The sequence below is a fragment of the Embiotoca jacksoni genome, unplaced genomic scaffold, assembly GCF_022577435.1.
Source record: "Embiotoca jacksoni isolate LCO1_2020_lvr unplaced genomic scaffold, fEmbJac1.0.p SCAF_1, whole genome shotgun sequence".
Taxonomy (NCBI): Eukaryota; Metazoa; Chordata; class Actinopteri; family Embiotocidae; genus Embiotoca; species Embiotoca jacksoni.
The window spans coordinates 17,157,305-17,185,222 of NW_027185229.1; the positions used below are offsets into that span (position 1 = coordinate 17,157,305).

The following is a 27,918-nucleotide window of genomic DNA, read 5'->3' on the forward strand; positions in this document are numbered from 1 at the left end:
ACTGAGCCAACTAATTACAATAATACTAAATGATTTCCCAGGTCATGAACAAGTCTTGTTGTGTTGGTGAGCTATTGAATTATTGCAACATCATAGAAACACTCACTAGCAGTGTTTGCAGATACAATGCATGTAATGATGTGAACAGTTACATCAGTGGATATTTAAAGATATACATTTAGGTCAGTACTTGCCTGTCCATGCATGCGCACACATCTGTGCTTTTGAGTGTGTTCAGCAAATCAATCCAATAACTGCGTTGAGCGTTTTCACATTTTACTCATTCATCCAGTGTTGAGAGCCGAAACGAGACACATTTCTAAGACAATTTTACAGCTTGGCCTTATCGCAGATTTATTGTGCTTATCTCATGGCTTTAAACATAGTTAAGCATATGTACATACTTGTGTAGAAGCTCATGCATGTGCACACACACTTGATATAGAAAAATGGGAACCATAGTTTGTGGAGCAATCTGGCAATCTGCCTTTTGGTATTTCTTGTGTACAAGTGGAAACACTATTCAATGGTGCTCAGTGGGTCACCAAAATCCTTATGAAAGTAAACCAAACTTAAAAACTGAGTGGAAACCTCTAGAAGTCTTTTAAAAATTCTGAAAAATTGTTCTAATTTGTTTAAGACTATTTAAGCTGTTCTCTCTTTCTTCTAATTTTGACAAGGCCTACAGTATTATTCTGATAAAACAGATAAAATGAGTAAGAACAGATCAAATGCACAAGAAACATAACATTTACAAGTAGACTTGGTTTGGGTCGTGATATGAAGTAGCACAAAAAGCAGTTGTAGCAGTTGTACGTTTTGTGCACTTTTCTAGAACTTTACTTCACACGGTCTGTAATGTTACCCAGTAATACAGTAGAGATTAAATCTCCTCTTCTGCTGTGGTCTTAGTAAATTCTTTAAAGTAGGCTCGTCAGTGTACCTCCAGGTTTCTGCTAAACCTCAGTTAAAAACTCACACGGGTTCAACCCGTTTCGTACGCTACTAAAATTCCCTTTTCACTATATCAGTCTTTTTTTAAGTTTTATCAAAATATATCGTCAAAATATAAAATGAGCAATATGCATTTCAAAGCCACTGTAGTTCAAGAGCATGGCAAGTGCAAGAGAGCTTCAAGAGTAGCTGGTTAAAGTCTAGTGTAATGAGATATGTTTTGAGCCTTCTTTTAAAGGTATTAACTGAGCTAGCTTCCCTGATATCTGCTGGTAGTTTGTTCCACAGCTTTGAAGCGTAGCTGACAAAAGCTGAATCCCCAATTTTCTTTCGGTTGTTGCTGGGAACCTCCAATAAACCAGCAGCAGATAATCTCAGTGTTCTTGAAGGCTCATAGATAACCAGAGAGTTGCGGATGTAACTCGATCTGAGCCCATTAAGAGCTTTGTATTTGAGGAGGAGGACCTGAAAGTCAATCCTGTGTCTTACAGGCAGCCAGTGCACAGCATCAAGAATTGGACTGATGTGTTCTCTTCTCTTAGTTCTGGTTAATACTCAAGCTGCAGAGTTTTGGATGAGCTGAAGTCTATATGTTTTTTTTTTTGATAGGCCAGTAAAAAGTGCATTACAATAGTCCAGTCGGCTATGAAGGCATGAATCAACTTATCGGTATCTGTCTGATTTATAAACGGCCGCACCGTGGCTACGTTTCTAAGGTGGAAAAAATAAGTTGTTGCATGTAAAGGGAGAACAGTAAAGGACCGAGGCAGCTGCCCTGTGGAACCCCACAGCAGCCGTCATGTTTCTCTGACACTTGATCTCCAATGCTGACATAAAACTTCCTCCCTTTGATGTTTGTTTTGCACCAGTTCAAGACACTGTCGGACAGACCAACCAACTTCTCAAGACGATTGATCAGGATATCATGGTCAACTGTATCAAAGGCTGCGCTCAGGTCTAAGAGGATCAGAACTGAGACCTTATTTTCATCAGAGTTTAGTCGAAGGTTGCTGATTATTTTAGTAAGTGCTGTGATGTGCTCTAAAGCCTGACTGAAACTCCTCCAAGATGTTGTTTTCTTTACGAAAGGAGTTTATTTTCAAGTATCTTGAAAAGATACTTGAAACAAGATACTTGTATCTTGAAAAGACACTTGAAACAAGATACTTGAAACTTTCTTTTCAAGTATCTTACCAATAAATGGGAAGGTTGGATATGGGCCTAAAGCTGGTCAATGCATTGACATCGAGGTTGGGTTTCTACAGTAATGGTTTTGCAACAACGGTTTTGAGGGCATCTGGGAAAATGCCTGTTTGAAGGGATGTGTTTATAATCTCAAGGACATGACTTGAAATGCTGCTGAATACCCGCTTAAAAAAACACTGTTGATATCGGGTCAATACAGGAAGTGGAGGAGTTACACCCAGCGACAGTCTTACAAAGCTCAGTTAATGTGATAGAGGGGAATTTTTCCATGGTTGCACATGTGTTACAAGATTTTTGGAGTTTGTGTTTACATAAGCAGCAACACTGGCTCTGATTGAAGTGGCTTTGTCTCTGAAGAACAGTGCTAGTTCTTCACATTTTGAGGCCGAGACTCATAGAGGGGCAGGGCTAGTGCTGAGTAGCTGCTCAATAGTGGGGAACAATATTCTGGAGTTCCCAGAATTCTCTGTAATAATCTTGGAAAAGTAATCCTTTCTTGCCAGACATATTGCTTTATTATCGGAAGTCATGGCTTCTTTGTATATATTACAGTAAACTGAGTCCAGTTTTCCTCCGCTTTCAGCTGCCCGGCAAGTTCTCGTACTTTTTCATGCTGTTATTGTTTAACCATATAGTGTTTAACACACACACACACACTGCAAAATAAAATATGTAAAAAAAAAAAAAAAAAAAAAAAAAAAAAAAATCAGATAAGGTTAAATATCTTCAAAAGCCCATCTGATGTGCATTTTTAGGGAAAGTATGAACTAATTGTGGTATTAATGGTGATATAGGGTAAACAAAAGCATTTTCTTCTTGTTCCTCAGTGGTCACACAGATCTTAAACTGTATTTTGAACGTATTAACTCAACAATGCAACACTGTGCTCCAAAACACACATTCAAAATATGAAAAAAAAAATTGGGACTTATTTTGGACAGACAGACAGACAGACAGACAGACAGACAGACAGATAGACAGATAGATAGATAGATAGATAGATAGATAGATAGATAGATAGATAAGTAGGTAGTTACTTTATTAACTCGAAAACAGCAGGTAATTGAGACTAATCATAACTGAAGTAGGGGAAGAAGAACCACGCATTCCACATTGGATTACCTGACTTTCTTTGGAAAGTGTATAAACAATGAATAAATACAATATTTGAAAATAAATAAATGCTGTTTGGATGAAATTTTTATCAGAATTTGCATTGAATTGATTGAATTATTATGTCACAGTTAGTGTATCTTCACATTATGAGGGCAACAGTTCCACGACTTCAGACCAGTCTCACTGTAGCAGTATACACATTCTTCAGATATCTCAAAGTGTTTGTGTCCTCAAATAATCTTGTTTAAAAACTTCAACAGCGTCATGTCCACTGACTTTTAACAACATTGATAATTTATGTCTTTTTGAAAAATTCAAGGTATGTGTGAAGAGTCTCAAGTTACATATTTCAAATCCGGAAAACTTAACTGTACTATTTACCTGTGCACTGATCAGATAGAAATGTCTATTCACTTGTTTTATTTAGATAATACAAAACAATATTAATTTATAAAATTAGGTGATCCAAAAAATATATGTCTTGACATTTCTTTATACATATTTTTGGGTAAACTTCCTCCATAATTGTGTTATGTTCCAATGTTTTCTGGAAAACAAAGACCGAATTGTTCTCAACCCAAGACCAAATATGTTGATTTCAAAGGTTATATTTTCTGAGCATCCTAAGGTTAACTTTAAAGATGATCCCTCTCTATAATTCCAATCTATAATTCATAAATAGGACTACTTCTAAAATCCCATAGATAAACCGGCTTCCTCATCAGCCTGCTATGTGTTTCCTGCTTTAAAAAAAACAATTCCTTATTGGTGTCATGGAATTTCTAGATGGAATTTTCAGCTCATAATTTGACTCCTTTTAGCAACCTGGCTGCTCGCGTAAAGATGATGAAGCCAGAGTTTGCTAGTTAATACTAGTTAATATGGTTAACAAACATCAGGGGCATGTTTACCACTGTGTTGCACCACTTCTTGTTCTAACCTCACTCTGTAAACGTTTGGGAAGAAAGGAGACCAGTTTCTGGACTTTTTTGGAAGTGAAAAGATGTCCTATTATTGGATAAGATATATTGTATCTGCTCAACAGTTCAGGGTCTCCTTTATTATATTTTTTCATTTTAATAATGAGCCAAATATTTCAAATTGGGTCTGGACTGCAGGCAGGCCTGTTTATCATCCAGATGTTTCTACTAGAGAGCCCTGCAGTTGAAATGGGTGCAGAATGCATTTTGGCATTGTTTTGCTCAAATAAGCGAGGCCTTCCCTGAAAGAGATGTTGTCCGGGTGGCAGCGTATGTTTCTCCAAAATTGAACTATATTGTTAAGCATTCATGGTTCCTTCCCCGATGTGCAGGCTACCCATCGCAGATGGTGGCTTTTCAACTGAGCTCCAATAACAAGCTGGATGGTAACCGCCGCTCTTCAGCCTGGAGGATGTGGTGTCCATGATTTCCAAAAAGAATCTCACATTTTGATTTGTCAGACCACAGGACAGTTTTCCATTTTGCCTCAGTCCATCTGAAATGAGCTCGGGCCCAGGGAGGCGGCGGTGTTTCTGGATCATGTTTATTTATGGTTTCTTCTTTGCATGATAAGAGTTTCAACCTGGATTGTGGATGTAGCAATGAACTATATCAGTTCAGATAGTGTTGTTTTTTTAGAAGTGTTTCTTAGCCCAGATAATGATTTCCATGACAGAATTGTGTCCGTTTTTAAATACAGTGCCGCCTGAGGGCCTGAAGATCACAGCCATCCAATATTGGTTTTCTTCTTTATCCCTTACGTACAAAGACTTCTCCAGATTCTCTGAACCTTTTATTGATTTTATGCACCGTATATGATGACATCCAAAAATTCTTTGCAATTTTATGTTGAGGAACATTATTCTTAATTTTTTGCACCATTGTCCCATGCAGCCTTTCACAGCGTGGTGAACCTCTCCCCATCTTCACTGCTGAGACTCTGCCTCTCTGAAATGCTCTTTTTGTACCCAATCATGTTACTGACCTGTTGCCAGTTAACCTCATTAGTTAAGGTTAATTATGTTCAACCAGGTTTTTTTTTTGGTTTTTTTTTAGCATTTCACAACTTTTCCAGTCTTTTGTTGCCGCTGTCCCAACTTTTTTGAGACGTGTTGCTGGCTTCAAATTGAAAAAGAGCATATATTTTACGTAAAACAATAACATTTCTCAGTTTCAATACTCGGTATGTTGTCTTTGGTCTATTTGCAATAAAATATCGGTTTATGAGAATTGCAAATCATTGCATTCTGTTTTTATTTACATTTTACACAGCATCCCAATTTTTTTCAGAAACAGTGTTGTAGTTAACTGCCTTTTACACTCTGGGTTAAGAAAATGGTGATGTTCAATGATTAAAATGTACCATGTGCAGTCCAGCAACCAAGTTGTTCACTAATTTTCTTCAATTGTAGGGAAGAACATGCAGGATGTCAGTGAAAAAAAAAAAAAAAAAGGAGGGCTGGAGATAAAGCAAATGGTGTGGAGTACCATACCCATTGATAATGAGGTGTCAGTTGAGGATTTCAGAAGGAATGAGAGGAAAGCCATTTCTGATGCTGGTACATCTCAAGAAAACAAGAGGTGGAGCATCAGCAACACAGACTTTGTTGGTGAGACAACCAAGAGCATGGAAAGATCTGGCAACAACAGCTTCACTGAACCCAGTGTGATTTTAATGGATCTGTCACTACAAATAAAAAAGACAGAAGCCAGTGATAAGAAGATAAGTGACAGCAGCAGGAGCGCTGACTGTCTGGTTATTTACTAGGCAAAACTGAGGAAAGGATTAGCGGTATTTTGAATTTTTTTTTTTTCCAGTTAAATGCTCCACGTTGTGCTTATTTATTTATTTATTTTTTTCATGTTTACACACCTGTAAAAGACAGAGAAAATGTAAACAGAGTAAACTTTATACTTAAGGCCAGTAGTGGTGGAAAAAATGTCACAGTCAGGATTAGGATTTTAGATAATCCAATTTGCTTTGGCAGAACTCCATCCTCCTAAGAAATAAAGGCTTAAATATCTGTAAAGCGTATCTGGGGCACCTCTGCCTTTTTTTTTTTTTTTTATGTGAGGTTATGTGAGGTTAATATTCATTATTTGTCTACACCCCAGCTGGGCTTCAGGCAATGAAAGTGCTTCACCATTGTCGATCATCTGAGGGCCACAGGTTCGATCATTGTCACCTCATTCGGTGATTGATAGTGACTTAACAAACATTTATTTTAATGAAGACATACAGTTTATATCTTACAACCCATGATATTCAGGATATATTTATACATTCTGTCAGGGTTCACTCATGTCAATATTGCTACATCCCATAAATTAGCTCCTTAACTAAACCACTTTTAGGCCGTGTAGATTTGCACTTGAGCCCATGACTGTTTGGCGTTAGTCCACATGCCGCTGAAGCCGTGACGGGAGCTCTTCCAGCGACCTCAGCCGGTGCTCTTGAGGAATGTCAGATTGGTTATATTTGTTGTCTCTGTCTAATAGGAAACCGTGGATACCCACGGACCGAGAGGTAAGGTAATCTTTCACATAGTGGTCCCCAATATGAGCTACACTGTCAGCTGCTATTCCACATTTCTGCAGTGCCTGATCAAAGATGGCGGGACTGGGCTTTGCAACACCAGCCTCCTCCGATGTTATCAAAAAGCTGAAGTGTGAAAGCAGCCCACAAGCATGTAAAATCCCTTTTAGACGGTTATCAAAGTTGGATACCACACCTAGCTTCAGTCCAAGAGAAGAACAACTCTCCAGGGCCTTTACGGAGTCTGGAAATACCTGAAACAAAGGAACATTACACAGTTTAAACAGACACATTGACGGTTTGCACCACTGTAAATAATGAAAAAGAGAGCAAACATCAGGAACACAGTCCAAACTGCTTCACAAAGCAAAACGGATCCATAATGACTGTGTGCACTGTTTTAATGTGTTTGTGAGAAAGGCTTCCTATAAGGACAATCCCAAAACCAAACCTACATAGAATGAGCTGTCTTTACAAATTATCATGTAACATAAGATTAGAAAATATTCTATAAGATCAACACATTAGAAACACATCCAAATCCAAAAAAACAGGTTTTAACATTTTCAAACAACTCGTAGTTAATTTGATGTAAATTAATGTGTCTGGTTATTTACCTCCCAGTTTTCTGCATTGCAGAAGTTATGGTAAAGATTGTTAGCTGCTGTATTTAGCCGGGCTGGATCCTGAACTCTGCACTGGGAAAGAGTCTCTCGCACCACCCTGATCCACCAAGACTGTCCGTTCAGACCCTGCGCGATGCCATAGTTTGGGTATCTTCTGGAATATTGTCGATAAACCTGCCGGAAAGCAACGTCGACCTCCACGGGGCTGAGGCTCAAGCCCATCCGCTCAGCCTCCTTACAGTACTGCTCTCCCACAGATGCACGGACCTTCAGCAGGGTGTCTTTCACATCCCACAGCACCCAGCGCAGAGGAGCCCGCATTACACCTGCACACATAAAACCACAGACACGAGACAACTCAAGAGCCGAGAAAAACACGAGAAGAATGGCTTGACAAATGTTCTCTAAGTGGACTGTTTCTCATGGAGCTCTGCAGACCCACCTGGTTTTACGGTTATCAGACTACGGAATAGGTGCTTGTCATCACGCATCGGTCAGAGATATACAGTATGTGCAAGTCATCTCCATCAAACTTACTCGCAGGTTCAGTTGGCTGTTACCAACAACATATACTGTATCAACATCGGACAGTACCAGCAACGTGCGTACCGAACCTTGGTCGTACGGTAAGAATAATAGGCACTTGGTTAATGTTGTGACGTAGTTGCACTTTGTTTACGTTTTGACGCTAAAATTACTCACTTTGGATCAGAAAAATACCATGGTTTGGGTTAAAATAGGTTACTTACATAAGTTATATAGATATGTCAAGAAAACAGGGCAATAGACAAAAATAAAATATCACCATATTTTTGACCAAATATTGTCTTAATAATATATTTAAACAACGAGATTTTTGATAAATAATGATCAGTAATGTGGATTCAATGACTAAGTGGGTATAGTTAAAAAACATTAACAGCTAGGGCAGTCTGGTAAGTTTGGAAAATGACATCACTTTTCTGTAATGACGCCTTTAAAACCAGGAAAAGACTAAACTTATTTCCTATCACTATATTATGATGTTCAAAATCTAAGACAATATCTAGTTGTTGTTGTTGTTGTTTTTATCACGATATCAATAGAATGCCGATGTGTCAAGTTCAATGCATTATCCAAGTTCCTTCATCGACTCAAAATTAAAGCCGTGAATATTGTTTTCATACAAGACATGAACCACAGCCTTAAAGGTGAAAGTCCTGTGTTTTAACCATCCAACCCCCCCCCTCCTAATCTCCTCCCAAATTTTACACTCTAACAAAACCAAATGAAAGCAACCAATATAAAATGCAAAAAGCTGTCCTAAAATGATGTCCAATAATATTATCGACATCATCATTACTATCATACTCTCATTATCATTTCCTCCTTTGCTCCTGTCGTAATGACTAAAGACAGTAGAGGTCGCAGTAAACGCAGCCTTCTGGCTTACTAGTTAAAAGTGCAGCTTTCCCCAATCTGAACACTGGATCAAATAACAGCCTCCCCGGTAGGTTTTGATTACCTGCTGTCCCATTTATTCAGGACAGAGGAGTGACGATAACCACCGTTTCAGTCTGACAACGGTCAAAACAGACCAACCTAAAAAGCCCCACTGTGCTGTGAAGAAGTGAGATGCCGACATTTAGACAATTTGACACGCGGCAAGAAAATGACAGGTGAAACTAACAATTGTAATGATTGCTCGGTAACTATAAGATAGTGGAACCAACACAGCGGGATGGAAACCAGAAATTAATGTTTAATTCATCGTGAACCACAAACACTGCGCTCCGCCAACGTTACAGCTTTCGACGCCTCTTAATAGCACACGTGTGTTATTAAGAAAAGCTGCGATGAGGTTACGTCACGTAGTTACAGGAGACTGTAACTACGTGACGTAACCTCATCGCAAGCTGTTGCCGTCGTCTTGGTTACAAATTCGGACCAACGACCGTACTTACCCACGTTAAAAGTCGGTGTACACTTTAATACCACGAGCTGACGTTACGCTGGTTTATTTGGTACCTAACGTCTGCGTCGTGGACGTGACACTATGTCAGAGAGCTACCCCCCAACAAATACATCAATTTACGAAGGTTGTAACGTTACCGAAGTCAAGGTGTCAGCGAATATAAACAAGGTGAACTAAAGTTAGCTTCCTGGTTTCTTCTTCGTCGTCTTTTTTTCTTCCCTCCCTGTCGGGGAGTTACTGCCGCTTGTTGCCATCTGTTGGACTCATTCAGGACTCATTCCTGTTTGTAAAAAAAAAATAAATAATGTATTTTCTGTCCCACCGAAGGTCATGTCACACAACAAACCTGTTTTGAGCATTTCTGTTTTTTTTTTTTTATACAATCCTGTGTTTTATACATCCAGTCCAGCAGGGGGCAGTATGTACAGAAAGCAGCGATCAAATCCTACAGCGTCTGGCACGCATGCGCGAACGTCCACGCGAAGTAAAGCAGGACAAGCTGCTCATGCTTACAAACAAAATAAAACCACCGTCTCTCGTAACGAGGTTAAATCTACTTTTACAAAAAAAATTTAAAAAAAAATCGGAATGGGCTTATGTTGCTGACACTATGACAACTGCAGCTGTTCGGATGTTTCGGAGGTTGGAGGGTCTGTTTTGTGTCTACAAACCCTCCGGTGTTCACTGGAAGCTCGTACGGGACAGCATCGAGACAAATCTTCTGAAAGGTGAGGATGACGTTTTCTTAAAAAGCGTACTACGCGTTTAAACACGCAAACATTTCGATGCCCGCTGTTACGGTGAGGCATGACACAGCGAAATTGACCCTGCGGTACAATGAAATAAGTGCATCTTATTAACTTGTTGAACGTCTCAACCTTCAGGTTTAAACGCCACACCTTCCCAGCCACTTCCACACGAGGTCCGCTTTTTGACGCACCCGAGCGGTGAGACCGAAGCGTCCAACGGACCCACAGTTTCCGCAGCCTCGGTGCCTGTGCTGTCCAAGCACCATCTGGGTACGTGGGGCTTCCCGCGTCCTGGGTCACCGGCTTATTTATCACAGACGTCTTCGCCACACAAGACCGTGTATAAAGTCTGACGTTATTTCAGAATAAGCGCTTACGTCAGGATTGTTTTTGAACTGCAGCTGTGGTGAATACTATACTATAAGGTGTATTTTCTGCCCGTGTTTTAGTGACTGGACCTGAATTCCAGCATATTGAAGTTGGAGTGGGACATCGCCTGGATGTTTGCTCCTCCGGTGTTCTAGGTATAATTGTAGCGCCGACTTGTATGAGAAAATCCACTTTTTTTTTTTTTGCGGACAGTGTTGTGTATATATATATATATTTGTCTCATAGTGTTTTCAACCTTCAGTTCTTGCTGTCGGGAATGGAAACAAGGCCTTGAATGATCTCTACAGGACCCGAGTCACGAGGGTAATTTATAATTTATGCTGGTTTTACATCCGATATAAAATCATGCCGTTACAATACAACGTTGACAGGTTTGGTGTTGTTTGACTTGTTCCAGGATTACACAGTGGAGGGTGAATTTGGTACCGCAACAGATGACTTCTCTCACACAAGTCGAGTTGTGGAAAGGTCCACCTACGGTATAATACTTTTTTTTATTTATTTTTTTTATTTACAGCAGTTTGTTAAAATTCGCTTTTTTTAAATTTTTAACTTCTTCAGCTAGTTACCGAAAATAATATAGTTTAAGATCATTACATTTGAGAAGTAGAATTGTAATTTTAGCAGCTTGGTACCTTTTAATGGATATATTTTTCATCTGATATAACCAATATACCTGCCTATACCGTAAGTGCAATTCATTTCAATCTTAGACCTCAGATATGATATTTATCTAGAGTATTGTATTTCCAGCTTTTGGAATTAAATATGTGATGTGTTATTTACCAGCCAAACAAAACTTTCAAGCACTTGCCAAAAAGTTACACACCTTACTGATTTTCCCCAGCCAAAACCTTTCCGTATCTCAGAGTTTTTTAAGTCCGCTGTCTGGTGAGACAATCCCGCGCTGGCCACCCGTGGTGATGCATTTTGTGTCATGCAGCAATGAGAGAAGGCTGCGACATCTCAAGAGTATCGTGGTTGAACCAAACAAATGTTATAGAAAGGTTTTTGGAGTGGATGGTCCTGTTAAAAAAAATAAAATAAAACAAAACACGTTTAGAGGAAGGATTATGGTCAAAAAAAGAAAGTGATCAAGGGTAAGCACAAACACAGATAAACATCAGTTTACATTTTACTTGTTCGAGAGTGCCGGGAGAAAAGAGGCGATGGAAGGCAGACATGGATGCAGCGTTAAATGTGTAAACTATTTGGGGAATGCTCTGTAACTATTACATGTTTTTGTAATTACGCTCAAATTACACCAGAAGGAGCCAAAAAAAAAAGCTTCACTTCACTTCAGGTTTAGACTCGCTGTGCCAATTTATGTGCCTCTGATTGCATCTGTCCCTAACACACTTGTCTTGTTCACTAGGTCACATCACACAGGACAAGCTGGAGAGAGTTCTGGCGATGCTGGAGGGTGCCAATCAAAAGGCATTGTTAATGTATGTCATCTATAATTAATATCAATTAAATCTCTGTAAACATAACTTTGACATTGTTTTACTCCCTTGGTCTTCCTTTTCATAGTTACACTGTACTTTGGAAGAAGAACTCCTGTATCTATGACACAACAGTGCTACTATAAAGTGCTAAATGATTATGTAGTTTAGTAGTGTTGATGCCTTTTTTTTTCTTTTTTTTTCTTCTATACAGGTATTCCAACGTAGACATGCGCTCACAGGAAGCCTATGAGATGGCTGTGCAAGGTTTACTGGGTCCGGAGGGGAAATCCTCACCTATTTTGACAGGCTTGCGTTGCATTCACTTCCAGCCGCCCAATTTCACTTTAGGTAAATATACTTCAGTTGAGCAACATCTAATTTCAGTTTAAAAAAAAAAAAAAAAAAAAAAATGCTGATCTAGTCTGACACGTGTGTCTGCTGCTTTTCCAGAGGTGCAGTGCCTAAATGAAAATCAGAAATATTTGCGCAAAGTGGTGCACGAGATAGGACTCGAACTGCGAAGCACAGCAGTGTGTAAAGGAGTCCGGCGCACCAGAGATGGACTTTTCAGCCTGCAGGATGCCCTGACCCATCGCCACTGGACTGCTGCCGATGTCATGCAGGCCATCCAACAATACCACTCCACTAAGAAAAACAAAAAACGCTCCCGGTCACCGATCAAGAAACCAGAATTACGAACATCTGGAGAAACCAGTCCAAAAGATGAAGCTATTGAAGAAGCAGCGGTAGGTAGACTCAAACTAGTTGTGTCTGAGACAAGCAGCTGATGCGAGTCAACCTGCTGACCGATCACAAAAAAAAATGTAACTGCTCTGCTGCGACTGTGTGAGCCTGAATTCAGCTCGGTTGGAAAATATGTTTGCAGAACGCAGAAGCTGGTTTTGAACATTTAGTGAGAAGCTTAATTGGTTTAATATACAAATTTCCCTCCATTTGCGGAGACGCATATGTCTTTTATTAATGTGATATTAACTTATTCCCTACATGTTAATATGAACGTTTTTTTTTTTTTATCGGGAAATAAATTGAGACAAAAATGTCCATGATACTGTTGTTTGACTTTGGTAGTTTTCCTGCAGTGTTATAATTTGAGCTCTATTTCATTGTCTTTAAACAGGTTGTGGATCAATGCATCAGTGCAACGCAGATAGCACAAATGAATAGAGGCTTTTATCGTGACCAGTGAAGTGACAAGAGTCCACAGTATTTTAGGTCTGTGGGTGGTGCACCATCTTTATCAGCACAAATATTTACCCAAGTATCAAAAAGTTAAAGTTTTACTTTTACAATTGTGTAACTGCAGTCAAAGTTACCCTCGTGACTTCTGACACCATTATAAACCTGCCATCTCTAAAACGGTGGGTAATGTTTGGACCAACTGAACTCAATGTTCTTATCCCTGCTGTGATTGAGTGTCTCACATCATGAACAAACTAAAGAACGGTTGGCAGCCAGCAAGTTTTCCCTTTTTGAGCAACAACAGATAATAGACGTGATACAGGGGAAAGAAATAATGACGCCAACAATGACTTTAACAGCACCACTTGCAATCGGCTCACAAAATACAACTCCAGCTGTAATATTTGCCTCAGTCCATTTAAAAGGTTTTTTTTCTTTTGGTTTGGGAGATTTCCTGAAAAGAAGTTTGTGATTTGAAAGTAATTATGGTGAAGATAGCAACTTTCTATAAGATAAAAAAAACAACAACAACCTGTTATTATTGGAAACTTTTGTCTTCATATAAGGCGAATTTGACGAGAGACAAACATGCTTAAGCCCTCCTGGTGTGTAATGACCAAAAAGTCTGAATTGGTCAGAGCTGCAGCTAAATAGAAATTCATGAATTGGACATTGCTCTAAAACTAATGGAAAATTATTGACTCATAAAATCATGCATTATCATGTTTTTTGATGTTGTTTTTACAGAATAATCAGAATAACGGAGGGCAGGACAAACATTTGATTAGAGGGTAAATGTGTCCCGTGAACTTGGTGCCAGTCACTGATATTAGATTTGATGTAATTATCAGTGTCCTCTCATGATGCTGGAAGATGCTGTCTCAACATTTCAGTTTCCCACAAACGCTCCTCTGGGATGTCATGAGGTTACTGCAGTGGCGCCATTGTTGTCATGCTCTTCATACCACTGAAGGACTTGTTGTTCCATTGGGAACACAGTTTTCTTTGTCAGTCTGGAAACACGCAACTTCCATGAGCACACGAATTAAGTACGAGAGCAAACAAATTGTTGTTCTGGAGCTTTATTAAGCCTGAAACATGACATTAAAATAATTTGACTGAAGGTTCTTGGTGATACAGGTCATAGGGAAATAGTCGGCAAAAAAATTACTTTACACTCATGATGAAAATCTGTTAATCATTTTACTGTTTTTAACTGGCCGACCTTGCACGAATGCCAACATTATTTATTTAGGGCAGATGGTAAGCACATGCATGTTTAATTATGTTAATATCTTTGAATAACACTATTAAATAACCACAAAAACAACTCTAAATTTTAATAGTCCCTTGAAAATATCTCATTGCCTGTTCAGATTAAACATACTATGTACACATTTACATTATATAGTAACATTTTGACTTAATTTCTGTGAAGTATAGACATCATTAAGCAAACATTCATGAGCTGTACAGTAGAGGAGATCAACTTTGTGGAAACTATTTTCTATTTTCAACCTGAAACTAAATAAACTTGTGATTACCAGTGAGACTGACTATCACACGTTGAAATGTCTCAGTCTGGAAGAAGAATCTTTAAATAAAGGTGATAATTTGAAATTGCACATATTGAGAAGGGATTTCATATTCCAGAGGAAAAACTTATTGAAGTTTTCTAAGCTCATTTTACCAACTCCAACACTATATTTCATGCAAATGCAGGCATCACTTTTATTGTATTGTATTTTCCTCTACATCCAAAATCTACCTGTATGTTCGGACGATATAACGAAATAGCGAAAGGTAGTTGTGAAAAGGAAATTTTACTTTTACAATTGTGTTACATCAAATTTGTTTTAATATACTGGGTTATAAGAAAGTCCAGCCAGTACAGTATGCCCACTGTTTATTGGATTTCACCTCCTGTCTATGGTTTTTGCCCAGTGATTTCCAAACTGAGGCTCCACCTGGTGATGCGCAAGAGCCTCGCTGATAGAGTTGCACTCTAACTGGCTCAAGTCCAAAGATTTTCATTTAATTTGATAACAGACAAAATGTTTCATTCATATAAATCATTTTAATTATTCATGTCAATATTTCAAAAGTGAAAATTGTATTTGCTCAGCCACACGGGGAGATGTCACGTATGACACAGCAAAAAGCTCACATGAGCGCGACGCTTCTCACTTGTTGATTTCAGCCATGTACAGGCTCCGATTTTAGCAAGCGGAATGAGAGGAATTTTTCAAATCAATACATGGCCTAAAAACAGCCGAGTCAAATGACGTACAAACATACTCTGATTTTAAAACAGGACCCTTCTGTTGTTGTTATTGAGCCTTTCTGAGGCTATTGCAGGTTTGACTCTGTGAATTTTGATTTATGAAAAAAGAAAACTTGCTATCTGCAGTGTGAAGTGATATATGGGAAATGTGGTTTGCTAGATAATGATAGATGGAGTGAGAAATTTGGGAACCTCTGAATTTAGAAAAACACATCTGTTCAGCAACATCTTGATCTTTTGTTGTGATCTGGCTCTTTGTGCAACACCGTGACTTCTTCTCTTGTGTCACTTCTTTGACTCAACATCCTGGCAACAACACAGCAAAAACACCATTAACTGATAGAATTGGAGGTGACAGTACAGCACAGAAAATATTTATAGGACTTAATAAGTGTATTACCTTGCCACAGTTTCCAAACACTGAATCACGTTTTCGCCCGTGGCAGCGCTGCACTCCATGAATTCATAGCCGTATTCCTGTGGAGTTAAAAAGCTCCTCTGCGTTGGTGTTTCATATAATTAAATGTTAGAAACTGATCGTGAGAAGTTATATAATGCACCAGATTCATACCTTAGCGAGAAATTCCCCCTGTTGACTTGTCACCTGTCGGTGTGGTTCATCGCTCTTGTTCCCGAGAAGTAAAACGGTCACGTTTTCTGTAGCAGCCTCCTGCATTAAAAGGGATCATTTTAATTATTGTTTGGATTGCCACTCAAACATGTTACAGACCAATCTGACTTTGTAGGGCTTCAAATGTTTTACACATTTAGGCACCATTTACAATAACGCCTAAAACCGGCCTTCAAAATTTGATGTTTTATTTAGTTTCTCAAATAGTTATGTGTTCACTGAAAAATATATCTTTAACAAACGTCAATATGGTATTAGTGTTTTTTTTGGTGCGTATTGGACATTTTCATATCACTTGCTGTAACTGTAAATATGTGCCGCTGTTTTAAATATACAATTCAGTATACATTTGTTGTCATTTCTCTAATCTAGAATATATTCACATTGGGTTCTTGAATGAAAGCTTCAATACTTTTAGGGTACTGACATTCGTGTGTCTCCGGCCGATGCAGTAAATACCTGGTCATATTTGTTTATTAAATCTTTGTTGAGATATCTCTGAATTTAAGTAACAGCTTTGTTATTTAAATACAGTATTTTGTTTCATAAAAGTTTCGGTTTGCCTGGCTGTTAAGATACTTAGCTCTGACATAGAAACCATTTCTGTATTTCTCAGCGGGACGTATTAATGGTGCCGTACACATTAACACAAATAACAGTAATTACATTTATACAAATGTAACTAAACCAGACTTCAAACTAAACCAAGGGAGCAGGGACATTAACCCCTGAAGCTTGCTACGTACCGTACCTGAATACACTTTGCCCAGTAGCTGACTGCAGAAAAACTCTGAGTGCAAGTGACGTCATACATCAGGAGAAATGCCTTGGCTTTGTGGAAAATCTGTCGTGTGATGCTGCGAAACCTTTGAAGACAGTAAAGAATAAAATCAGACAATCTGCCTTGAGATTTAATATCCTTTTTTTTATTATTATTATTAAATCAGGAGGACACTAAAACTGAACATCTGGCGCATTGTAGTGAATTTCCTCACATTTACTCTATAGTTCACAGAGACTTCCCTGAAGGTTTTTCCCCGATACATGTGGACATCTGCGCTTGAACAAGCGATAATGTAAACAATATGAGAAGTTCCTCCGCAATGACGTGGAGTAAATCTCACTGTGATGCCCCACATGTTGTCACACTTGAAATCCACAAAAGTATTGACACTAGTCTTTGTAAGCGATGTCCCTTAATTTGTGTTCTGGGCCTTTTAAGTCTTAATGTGAATCCAGATCTGCTGTAAGCAAAACTAAATAGAATGGGATCTTGGAAAAACGTGTCCAAAAGATGAAAAGTCAAGCTCGGTGTAGACATTAACGAAGCTCTTTGAAAACTCTGGAGCATTCCGTGAACTCCAAACTTCACACGCATCAGTCGTCACACTGCTGCCATGTACTTCAACCAAGCATATCAAATATTAGACTTGCTAAAATTCACTCAAGATGCCACATGTGGAGTGAGAATTTACACACTGCATGCTCATTGCCTCCACCTCTGTTACTTTGACCAAATCCGTTTTGCATGTTTGAGTCTGTCATACCCCGTACAAAAACACTGCTGCAATGTGCCGAACCTGTTCTGAAACAGGTTACATCCTGGCCCGAAGGCAACTTCTTAACAAACTGTTTTTGAACACATTGTTTCTCATATGTTCAGTGATGCAGTTAATGCATCCGTGTCTACAATTGGAAGCACATGGAGGATATCACTTATGTAAACATTGCTGTGCTAATCGGAGGTCTTGGCTAAATGCTGTGGTGTACTCATTGCTGAGAACACAGGGTGACGAGGAAGCCCTCGGGGCGGTGACACAACCTGTCCCCGGCTACCGGAGAAGCAAAGTACGCAGAAAAACCACAGACACTTCCTAGAAAAGAGAGAGTGAGTGCATGCGGTACGACATCCAGGCCATCACAGACCAAAGAACAACACCGTGTACTTTTTATGGTGATGCCTACATTGCAGATTTTCTCGACGCTTTAGAGTCCGTGACTTTCCCTCTTATTCATGACCGGTTACTAAGCCGCCTCACAGCTGACATCAGGATGACTCTAGCTGGAGTTAAGCCTTGAGATTGTGTTGGGCTGGACTGTCTTAGCACTGACACTGCCTACGACGGTAGGCAGTATTTTTAAAAAAAAAATGATTTTTGTTGTTTTTCAGAGTGTCGTTGGACAAATATTCAGTGATAACCATTCAACATGAATCTGAGCGAACAGGCAACTGTCGTGTTGCGGGCATGTATGAAGCGTGTGCATATGCCTGTGGCTGCGGGAGGAGGGCTTTCATGTCAAATCATGGCAGGTTTTTATTGACCTTTATCAGAAAACTGCCTACTCTAGTTTATTTCAAAGATTATTGGCATGAGAGTCTCAATAACAAACTGGAAAAGGAAAATTACCTTTCTTGACCTGCTGTATCCCATAACTCCAGTACAACAGGTTTCCCATCGACCACCACCGTCCACATGCAGGAATCAAGGCCTATGAAGTGCATTTAGGAAACGTTACTCTGTATATTGAGACATATCTGCGCAAATAATCGTCAGGTAAAGATCGGGATCTTACCAACAGAGGCGGGTAGATCCAAAGAAAACTTCCCACTTTGAGCTCTTTTCATGAAGGAAGTCTTTCCCACACTGCTGTCTCCGACCATCACCACATTGTAACTATTTGAACTGAAGCCTGTCCCTCTGGCATTACCAGCTGAAATACAAATGAAATACAATGGTCACATTGTATATAATTCTTGTTCTGAAATTTCCCTCTTGTTATCGTTCTACAATCGGCGTCTCTCTGCTGCAACGTCGGTGTCGGTGCGTGTGAGTGTTCGTGATCTGTTTACCCAAAGAAAACGCCTTTTGACTCTCTTGACCCACTCCGATCTCAGCGTGATGGGGTTGGACTCCAGTTGTCTCGCTGTGGAACAGACAACCAAACAAACTTTAGATTAAATGCAACTACAGCGTATTAAAGGTTGTAAATTACTAACACCCAATATTCTGCAAGGTTTTAGCTGTCGGTCAGAAAAAAATAGAAATGAGGTGTATCTTTGACAAAGATTTGCATCTTTTACCTAAACAGTGATTATGTGCAAAAAAAAAAAGAAAAAAGGGGGATTTAAAGTTCAAGTCAGGCTTTCTTTTCACTTCTCAATTCTGAATAATCACATTGAATAAATATTAGATTACTATTGCAACGCATGTTTCAAGGTCAACATTGTTTACATTGTCTCCTGAAGGAGAAAACTCCTGGATTAAAGAAATGTCACAAAAGACAATAAAATAACAAGCTTGCAATCACACGACTAAAAAAAAGACAATAATATCCCTCACTAATAAGAAGAGTTACCTCACTGCCTCTTGCACTTTTGTCTGCCCTGCATTAGTTGCCTGTTACTTCTAATTGAAAGAGGGACAAATACATGTTTGCGTCTCACTTATAAGCTGTTTACACTGAACATCAGAACTTCTCTGCGGCATTCGCACCAAATTGCTTTCACCTCTCTTGTCTCTTAACGGGCCGGCCGAGAACTGCGGACCGTCACATAGCATGAAGGAAGGTAGATGACATGAGTGCACTGCCAACCAATGTTGCTACTGCACGCTGAAGAAAACAAATCTCTTGCTCTTTGCTCTGCGTACTACACGTGTACCTTCCTACGTGCATGGGGATTCGTTTCGACATAAGGCTCGCCTCAGAAGCTTCGGCTCCTTGATGAGTCACGTTGATGAGTGGCAAAATCTCTTCAACCGCATGATGCATAGTTTCATTGTGACACCGAAAAATGGATAGCGAGTCTTTGTTCTGAAGGCTAACACGTAAAGAAGTAATGTTCTGATTCACCAAAAGGCTAGAGCAGACTTACATGTGCCGGATGAGAACAGGCTATTGTATTCTAAAGCTTTTAGAAGGCAGAGTGGGTGGCAACATCTCTGCCTCTGAGAACTGAATATGATGTGCTTTTTGTGGTGTCCGAGGTCATAGTTGGTTGTTCATTGCTGCATGTCTCTTGACAAAACATGCAGCTGAATGAATAAAAGTCATAATAGATTTGTACTTTTTCTGAAAACTGGCGTTTATATTGATGTTCCTCTCCTCTGAATTATTAACCCCTGGAAGTTGCGGTGTTTTTTTTAATTTTTTTTTATCTCTGTTAAAGGTCATCGTTGGACTTGCCTCACAGGCTTTGAGTGCTCTCCAGCCGTGGAGATGTTGGATGGTGGTTTCTTGTCACTTTCAACCTGTGGAGACATAAATGTGACATTAATTTGCTTCAGAGTGCGGATCACGTAGCCCGCACATTCATGATTTGGCAGTAGGGGATATTCTGCTTGAAGGGACATATAATTTGTGACATTTTGATAAATAGCAGATTCTCTTTTGCATGTCAACTATGAAGAAAACAGTACGCTATTCATTTATTTTACAACTGCAACTTAAACTCTGGAAAGTCATCATCTGCTGATCTCTCAAGTATTTATGTCTCAGGTTTCTAAAGAGGCCACATGCAGGTTTATGTTCTCCTTTCCTCCCAGTGACCACATGTTCCTCATTTTGGTCCGTTGTGTCATTTTGTTCTTGCAACAAACAATTGACTCATGTGAAAGATGTTTTATGCAAATGGTTAGTGCAGCACAACATAAGACTCGCTGTGTGAAATAACCCATGTCCAATAATAACCATTCAGTTTAGCCAAAAGGCTCACAATTAGGACTACCATAAAGTTCAACAATGTTAAGAAAGTTTGCAAAGATCTTGACATAACTAATAATTGTGCATTAGTAAAAATGTGCTACTAGACTGTAAAAAAAAGGAAAAAACGTTTCTTTGCTGCTTACCTTTGATATTTTGTCCAATGTTTCTTCTCTGTGCTGCTCAGTTGCCTTGATTGCACCTTCTTCTGTGATATTTCTGACTTCCTTCCCAATTTGTGCGTCTGTTATTCTGTTCTCTCTCACGTTTTGGTCTCCGCTGCTTTGATCTCCGCGTGACTTGCGGTGAGATCCCATCTTCCTTCTCCTCCCTCCAGATGGTGATTCTGACATATCGCTTTTGGAAGAGGTGGATGGGAGGTAATTTGGATTCAGCTGAAGCTCTGTTTCTACTAGTTGGCTTGGAGAAACAGGATTTTCTTCAGCTGTCTGCTGAGCCAGCGGTATTAACTGAGACTCACCAGCATGGCTGAATTCCACTGTTTCAAATACTTTCTCCTTTCTGTGTTCAGAGTCTTTGTGTTCTGTTTGAAGTTGCAGCTCTTTTTCATCAATTGCCGAGACACTCTCAGTCATGACATCCCCAGTGGTTGTTTCGGTTTGCGTCGCTTCGTTATCCACCCCCTGCTTTTGATGCAAGTCCTCTCCTTTGGCTTGTGATCCAAGAACCCTGCGGGTGGAACCCATCTTTCTTCTCCGGTTGGCTGAATTTAAATTTGGACTTCGGTTCTGAATCTCTCCTGTTTTATTGTGAGCTCCTTCATTCGCTGGCTTTTGTTCATTAGCATCTTGGTCCTGCGTGACTTTCACACTCTCTGGCCTGTCCTCATCATTTTGTGTGCTCTGCATGGTCTCACAAATAGATATAGAGCTCCCCCATGTGATGCCGGTGTTTGTGGTGGTCTCAGTATTTGAGACCGACAACTGATTAATTGAGGGTCTGTTTCTTCCAGCGACCACCGAGGTCGTTTGCTTCTCGGTGCTTGTAAACTCAATCTGTGATGGCTCCACACTAACATCTTCGTTTCTCTCACCATCAGCTACCTTAAGTAGCGCGACTGGATTAACAACCTCCTCCTTGTTAGAGGCAGACAGTTCAGGATGGAGGGTCATTAAATCATCTATGCCGGGTATCACATTACTCCCTGTGCTCGGCAGGTCAGAAGCACTGTTTTGTAGTTTATGCTCCTCATCATTAACAGAGCTGCTTTCATTAGTATCCTGTTGGTCTTTGTAAGTAATGTCTGGTGATAGGGGTGCGTTTTCATTTTGTGATGCCTGTGCAGTTAACGGTACCTCCTCCACAACTTCCATCTTGTCAAGATTACTCACACCAGCCTCTGTGTTCAAGTCTCTCTCGTCTTTGTTGTCTCTTTCTGCCTCTTGTTTCTGGGTCTTGCGAGTAGAACCCATCTTCCTCCTCCTCTGTTTGGATTCTGCTTTTAAGTTTTCGCTGTAATCTAGGTGCGATGTTTTTTCATTTTCTTCTTGGCTGTTACATGCATCCATTGCTGTAGGAGTTCCACTTTCATCCGACACATCCACAGCTGGCTCTTGTTCATGTGAGGTATTTATTTCTTGGGCTGGATGGTCTTTGTTTGTAGGATCTTCGTATTTTTCATCCAGTCCAGGACCTTGTACATCCATCAAACTGTCCACTTCCATATTCCAGTCTTCCATCGTGACACATCGCACAGTTTCTGTCACGTGACTTATCTGTTGTGAATGAACTTGTTCCAAAGAGTCTTTGTCACGAGATGTTTCTGTGTTTTGCACCAGACAGGCTTGTTCAACAGCAGTTGATCTGGAGCTGACTTGATGTGAGATATTCTGCGAGTCGTCTTTTGACACTGAGGTGTCTGGTGATTGCATCAGGCCCATTTGAACTGTGTCATATCCTGGAAGATGCCCTGCAGTGTCAGCTTCTTTTACAAGCTTCCCGTCTTTCACGTTAACGTTCTTATTGGGTTCAAGAAAGTCATCTTTGTCCGAGCTTGAAGTCACCGCTGTAATATTGTCAAAAACGTTATGCAAGAAAAATGTATCTTCCTTCGGCATTTCTTCTGTGTCCTCGTCATTCACAGTTGCAGATGACATTTCTGTTGCAGCGGGTGTTTCATCATTGTTTTCTGTTACTTCCTTTTTATGTTTGTGGTATATTTTATGAGCAGCGTCCTCAACATGCTGCCTTCCTTTATTTCTTCGACTCGAACCCAGTTTCCTTCTGTTCCCTGCTGTGTTGAGGCCAGTGTGAGTTTCATCTTTGATGCTCTGAGAATTGCCCTGAGGTTGGGTGTCCAAAGAAGCATTTGTTTCTGTTGGCAGTGTTTGTGGAGAAGATTCGCTCCCCGTAATTGAGGTGGAATCGATTTGATGCATTTCTTGCATTTTTACTGGGATAATTTGCTCTTCGTGCGCTTTATTTACCACTTCGTCTGATTGTTTGACTTCAGAGGAGTTGAAACGCTCATCTTGTTCCCCATTTGTTGGCAGTTTTTCATTTGGTGATGAAAGTGTTTGTTGCTCAACACTACCTTCAGCTTCAGTATGATTCTGGCTTTTTTCTCCGGTTATGTTGGAAGACTCCATGGTTTCTGATTTCACGTGTGACACACTTAAAATGTTGTCCTGTAAATTTCCATCCTCGTCCCTTCCCTTCTTTTTTGTTACGGAATCCACAGTGGGAAGTCCTTCATCTGGCATCTCGCTGTAATTTGACTGAATTAGCTGTTGATCTACTGCAGGACTTGAATGTAAAGTTGAACTTGTGAAATCAGAGATGCCAGCAAATGTGCCAAAATGGGCTTTTTGTTTGTCAATTTGAGGACTGTCTGATTTTTCGACCCCATCAAGCTCAGTTTCCGTTGATTTTTCCTGGATAGATCCCAGTTCTTTTCTGTTCCCATCACCATGGTCCAACGGAGCTTGCATTTCACATTGCAGGCTTTGTAAAGGAGATTCACTGTCCTCCATTTCAGGAGAGACCCTTTCCTTCTCCTGATGATCTGTTCTTTCAGCACTGGGTTTTACGTCCTCCTTCACTTGGTCTTTAATCTCATGTACATCACCTTGTTCAGTGTCTACTCTTTCTATATCAATCTGTGGTTTCTCCATATCACATTCATAATAATCCTTATTCATTTGGTCTGAAGCCTCAAAGATGTTTTCTGTAGTCGGATCCTCTGTACTTTTAACAGCCAGGTCGGCTCGATATATGTCTTCATTGTCAATTTGCTCTGTCAAGGTTCCAGAAAGGATTTCAGTATTTTCCGTGGCATCATCTATCACACTCTGAGATGTGTAATCAACTTGAGACTTTTCTTGCATTTGTGTTGGCTTCACCTCCTGTTCAGGCACTTTCTTCACAGCGTCCTTTGAGTGCTGAGCCCCACTGGTATCGGATAATTGTTCATCTGTGGGTGAAGAATCTATTGTTTTCTCAACCTGGCATTCGGATACTGTAGGTTCTCCGGAGCTCCTTCTTTCTGTGGCTATCTCCAGTGCAATTGGACACACGTGTGGTTCACTCACCAAATAGTTCTCCAGTAAATTTTCATCCAGTTTATTGCATTCATCCGTTTCCTGGCTCTCTGTATTCGTCACAGAATACACATTTGAAAGTTCCTCATCTGCCACTTGTCTGCAATGTGACTGATCAATTACCTGTTGATCTACAGTAGGGCTGGAATGAACACTAATGACAGCTAAATCAGAGGTGCAAACAAGTGTGCCAATGTGTGCATTCTCTTCTTCAGTCTGAGAAATGTCAGATTCTTCCATTCCTTCAAGCATGGTTTCCATTGATTTTTCCCAGCCTGTTGTCTCTGTTGTTAATGCTGTATCTCTGGGTTCGTTACTCCTTGTGTTTCCACCAAAGTCCTCATCAGGTTTGTGGTATGATTCGGAGTCTTTAACGTTCTGTTTTCCTTTATTTCTACGGCTAGACCCCAGTTTTCTTCTGATGCCACTGTGGTTGAAGTCAGTGTTGGTTGTCTCATTAATTCTCGCAGAATTGTCATGAGTTTGGGAATCAACGGGAGCATTTGTTTCTGATTGAATGGTTTGTAAGGAAGATATTGTCTCCTCCATTTCAGAGAAGTGTTCCTCCTGAACTTGATAAATTCTTTGTTCAGGCTTTATGTCTTCCTCTACTTTGCTTTTGAACTCATCCATCTGATCTTGTGCTGCGTCCCTTTCTATATCACTGATCTGTGGTTTCTTGGTGTCATATGAATGACAATTGTCCTCAGTCTGGTCTGAAGCCAAGTCCTTTTGTTTTGCGAGATGTTCATCCAGTTTGTCATCAAGGTTTGAAACACCCTGTTTGTTATTTTTCAACATAAGTAGAGATTGGTAATTGTTTCCGATTTCGGCTTGGTCTGTCAAGTTTTCATAAACACTTTCCAAATTTTCTGCGGCTTCATCTATCACACTTTTACTTGTGTAATCAATCTGCTGAATTTCATGTATTTGTGTTGCCTTAATCTTCTCTTCTGGCACTTCCTTTACAGCCTCCTCTGAATGACCAGCACCTCTGATTTCTTCACTCAGAAGAGTGTCAGATTGATCTAATTCTTCCAGTGTGGCTTCCACGGAGTCGTCAGACATCTCCACTTTAAACTCCGTGTCTCTTTCATCTTGATTATCTTGAGGATTTTCACTTTTACGAATAAAACCTTCCGGTTCAGGCTCAGAAAAGTTTGTTGTGGTGGAGTTTTGAACCTCAGAGGGATAACCACTCATAGACATTAAAGATATGGAGCTTTCTTGCGGTGCCGGCAGGATAATATCATGCTCTTCCTGCCTCGTTGTCTCTGTTGTTAATGACGTGTTTATCATTTCAGAGGTTTCATCAGCCCCGCTATTCTCTAAAATATCCTCTGTATATTCCTCAGCACTTTCTCTTCCTATATTTCCATGACTAGATCCCAGTTTTCTTCCGTTGTGACTGGGTTCGAAGCAAGACTCAATTTGCTCATCTTCATTCACAGAATCATCTTTACTCACAGAATCATCTTTACATTGGGAGTCAATCATTTCTGATTGAAAGGTTTGTAAAGATGTGCTTTCTTCGACTTCGGAGAGGACTGCATCTTTGTCCTGATGAACAGTTGGTCCTGCGTTGTGGTTTATATCATCCTCTACTTGATCTTCACCCTCATTTGTTTGACCAAGTACAGTGTTTTCTCTGTGTGTGTTGTTGAGCCGTGATTGTTTGGAATCGAACACATGACCATCCTCGTATCTCTGGTCTAAAGCCTCAAAATGTCTTCCTTCTGTAGGATGCACATCCTGTTTGTCATCAGAATGTGAAACTGCCTGCGTGGTTGCAGTATCACCAGTACTTTTCGCACTCAACTCGGATAGGCAAGTTTCCCTGATCTCAGTTTGGTCTGGCAGGTTTGCAGTGAAGGTGTATGCATCTTCAGTGGCGTCAAGTATCACACTTTGAGGGGAGGAATCATTTTGATTTATATCCTGCACTTCATTTACAACATCCTTGGAATCCTGAGCACCTCTGACTTCGGATACGGTGAAAAGTTCATTTTGTTCTTCATTCGCAGGCAACTCCTCTTTCGGTGATGAATGTATTGCTTGTTCAACACTGCATTCGACTTCAGTACTTTCTCTGGGGCTGCTTGTATCTGTGGTTATCTCTGGCGTGATAGACTCTAAAACTACAGAATCTGCATGCACCTCACTCACCAAGTCACCCGGCACACTTCCCTCCTGCCTGAACAAATCCGCATCATCATCGTTTTCGTTGCTCTCTGGTTCTGCTACAGAACACGCAGCGGAATGTTCCTCATCAGGAACCTCCCCAGAATTTGAGGGTTGGTTGTTGATTAGCTGGTGATCCACTGAAGGACATGCAAGTACATTTGAACTAGTTAACTCAGAGATGCCAACAAGAGGTGCATTTTCTTTGACTTCCTCTCTTTGAAGAGTCTCTATCCCTTGCAATTTAGTCCCACAAGCTCGGTCTGCTTCAAGATGATCAATTTGGGGAATTAAAATGTCTACGGCATCCTCTTGACTGTCCATTGTAGTGGGGATCTTAACCTCAGAATGATAATCAGGTGTAGTGGCTGAATACAAAGCACTCGCATGTGTTGCAGACACGTCACCATCACCCCCTTGTCGCATTTCTTCCTGCATCTCACGTTGTACTGCCAGTGATGTTTGTGTTTCATCGAGGGTTTTATTAACCATGGTCTCTCCCTCAACTTCCTCTCTTGGCTCATGGTATAGTTCCGTTTCTGAATCCTTCACATGCTGCCTTCCTTTATTTCTACGACTAGACCCCAGTTTTCTCCTGTTCATTGTGACCTCTGGTACATTTGGATTTTGGGTTTTAATTTCTGAACTTCCAGAATTAGAACAAACATTTAATGAGTCAGTGGTGTCTTCTGGTTCGTGGTGTTGTGTCACAGAGGTTTCATTTTGGTTTGTTGCCGTTCGACGTGAACCAAACCGTTTTTTTCTGCCACTTTGAGCAGACATAACTTCTAATCTTCTCTCCTAAAGCGTCAAACAGTCAGTTGTGCAATTAGTTAGCGAATCACATTCAAATCAACAACCAATCAAATAACAACTGAACACAGAAAATTTTATGAAAATAAAACCTCCAGTTAAAACATTTGAAATAATTCTCATCACCAACTAGCTGCATACAGCAAAACACATGCGCACAAAAAAATGTGCAAATAGATTTTTTTTTTTTTAAAACAACCCACGAAAGGAATTAAAATGCAAACTACACATTTTAAACTGCATCAATGAAATTTACCTTAAAGCAAAACTAGATAGTAATTCAAATTTAACAACGATTTTAGGCTACAAAACAGTTACGCCACATGTACTTACCACCCAAATCTGGCAACTGTCGTCTCACCACATTAGCTCCTCTACAATGTCAAGTCATCAGCCTCTGTTCAGCAGTAGTTACATTTCTCACATGGGGGAGTGTTCTTTTAACGGCAACCAGATCCGAAAACTTCCTGTGTGGGCGACACTTGAAGCCTTTATCAGCAACTTACTTCCTGAATGTATAAAACTTATGCAAGTCATAAATAATGTCATTCTATCATTTTACATGGTGATGTTTCCCACAATATTAAAT

The 27,918-nt window shown here is 40.0% G+C and overlaps 3 protein-coding genes across 6 annotated transcripts; 1 reads left to right on the plus strand and 2 right to left on the minus strand.

Moving 5' to 3' along the window:
* Positions 1-6,431: 6,431 nt before the first annotated feature.
* hdhd3 (haloacid dehalogenase-like hydrolase domain containing 3) lies at positions 6,432-9,719 on the minus strand. Of its 3 annotated transcripts, none has more exons than XM_069144054.1 (3): positions 9,510-9,719; positions 7,410-7,744; positions 6,432-7,046 (listed from the first exon to the last, which is right to left on the minus strand). In XM_069144054.1, the coding sequence occupies exons 2-3, from the start codon at positions 7,737-7,739 to the stop codon at positions 6,651-6,653; spliced, it is 726 nt and encodes a 241-aa protein (XP_069000155.1). In that variant the 5' UTR covers positions 7,740-7,744; positions 9,510-9,719; the 3' UTR covers positions 6,432-6,650. The 3 variants fall into 3 exon arrangements, with proteins under 3 accessions (XP_069000155.1, XP_069000147.1, XP_069000138.1); XM_069144046.1 differs by having other exon boundaries at positions 9,362-9,719; XM_069144037.1 differs by lacking the exon at positions 9,510-9,719 and adding an exon at positions 7,861-8,627.
* A 128-nt stretch (positions 9,720-9,847) lies between these two features.
* Positions 9,848-13,033, plus strand: trub2 (TruB pseudouridine (psi) synthase family member 2). Its single transcript, XM_069144109.1, has 8 exons — positions 9,848-10,100; positions 10,257-10,391; positions 10,571-10,645; positions 10,753-10,814; positions 10,909-10,990; positions 11,887-11,959; positions 12,171-12,307; positions 12,410-13,033. Exons 1-8 carry the CDS (start codon positions 9,878-9,880, stop codon positions 12,745-12,747), a joined length of 1,125 nt encoding a protein of 374 aa, XP_069000210.1. The 5' UTR covers positions 9,848-9,877; the 3' UTR covers positions 12,748-13,033.
* A 1,192-nt stretch (positions 13,034-14,225) lies between these two features.
* Positions 14,226-27,873, minus strand: rab44 (RAB44, member RAS oncogene family). 2 transcript variants are annotated; one of them, XM_069144065.1, is made up of 10 exons: positions 27,663-27,873; positions 20,922-27,317; positions 20,260-20,324; positions 18,926-18,999; positions 18,649-18,786; positions 18,483-18,564; positions 16,826-16,940; positions 16,015-16,113; positions 15,844-15,920; positions 14,226-15,749 (listed from the first exon to the last, which is right to left on the minus strand). In XM_069144065.1, the coding sequence occupies exons 2-10, from the start codon at positions 27,297-27,299 to the stop codon at positions 15,662-15,664; spliced, it is 7,116 nt and encodes a 2,371-aa protein (XP_069000166.1). In that variant the 5' UTR covers positions 27,300-27,317; positions 27,663-27,873; the 3' UTR covers positions 14,226-15,661. The 2 variants fall into 2 exon arrangements, with proteins under 2 accessions (XP_069000166.1, XP_069000174.1); XM_069144073.1 differs by lacking the exon at positions 27,663-27,873 and having other exon boundaries at positions 20,922-27,341.
* Between the last annotated feature and the right edge of the window lie 45 nt (positions 27,874-27,918).

What these genes read in the sequence shown, in the direction of transcription:
- rab44 (XM_069144065.1), bottom strand. Translation starts at nt 27,299, where the DNA reads ATGTCTGCTCAAAGTGGCAGAAAAAAACGGTTTGGTTCACGTCGAACG. An exon ending in GATACAGCAGGTCAAGAAAG is followed by an intron (nt 16,941 to 18,482) that starts GTAATTTTCCTT and finishes CTGTCTTCAAAG; the next exon opens with GTTTCGCAGCATCACACGAC. An exon ending in ACTGGGCAAAGTGTATTCAG is followed by an intron (nt 16,114 to 16,825) that starts GTACGGTACGTA and finishes CTTTTAATGCAG; the next exon opens with GAGGCTGCTACAGAAAACGT.
- hdhd3 (XM_069144037.1), bottom strand. Translation starts at nt 7,909, where the DNA reads ATGCGTGATGACAAGCACCTATTCCGTAGTCTGATAACCGTAAAACCA. An exon ending in TCTGATAACCGTAAAACCAG is followed by an intron (nt 7,745 to 7,860) that starts GTGGGTCTGCAG and finishes TTATGTGTGCAG; the next exon opens with GTGTAATGCGGGCTCCTCTG. An exon ending in GCAATGCAGAAAACTGGGAG is followed by an intron (nt 7,047 to 7,409) that starts GTAAATAACCAG and finishes CCTTTGTTTCAG; the next exon opens with GTATTTCCAGACTCCGTAAA.
- trub2 (XM_069144109.1), top strand. Translation starts at nt 9,878, where the DNA reads ATGCTTACAAACAAAATAAAACCACCGTCTCTCGTAACGAGGTTAAAT. An exon ending in ACAGGACCCGAGTCACGAGG is followed by an intron (nt 10,815 to 10,908) that starts GTAATTTATAAT and finishes GACTTGTTCCAG; the next exon opens with GATTACACAGTGGAGGGTGA. An exon ending in TGTGGAAAGGTCCACCTACG is followed by an intron (nt 10,991 to 11,886) that starts GTATAATACTTT and finishes CTTGTTCACTAG; the next exon opens with GTCACATCACACAGGACAAG.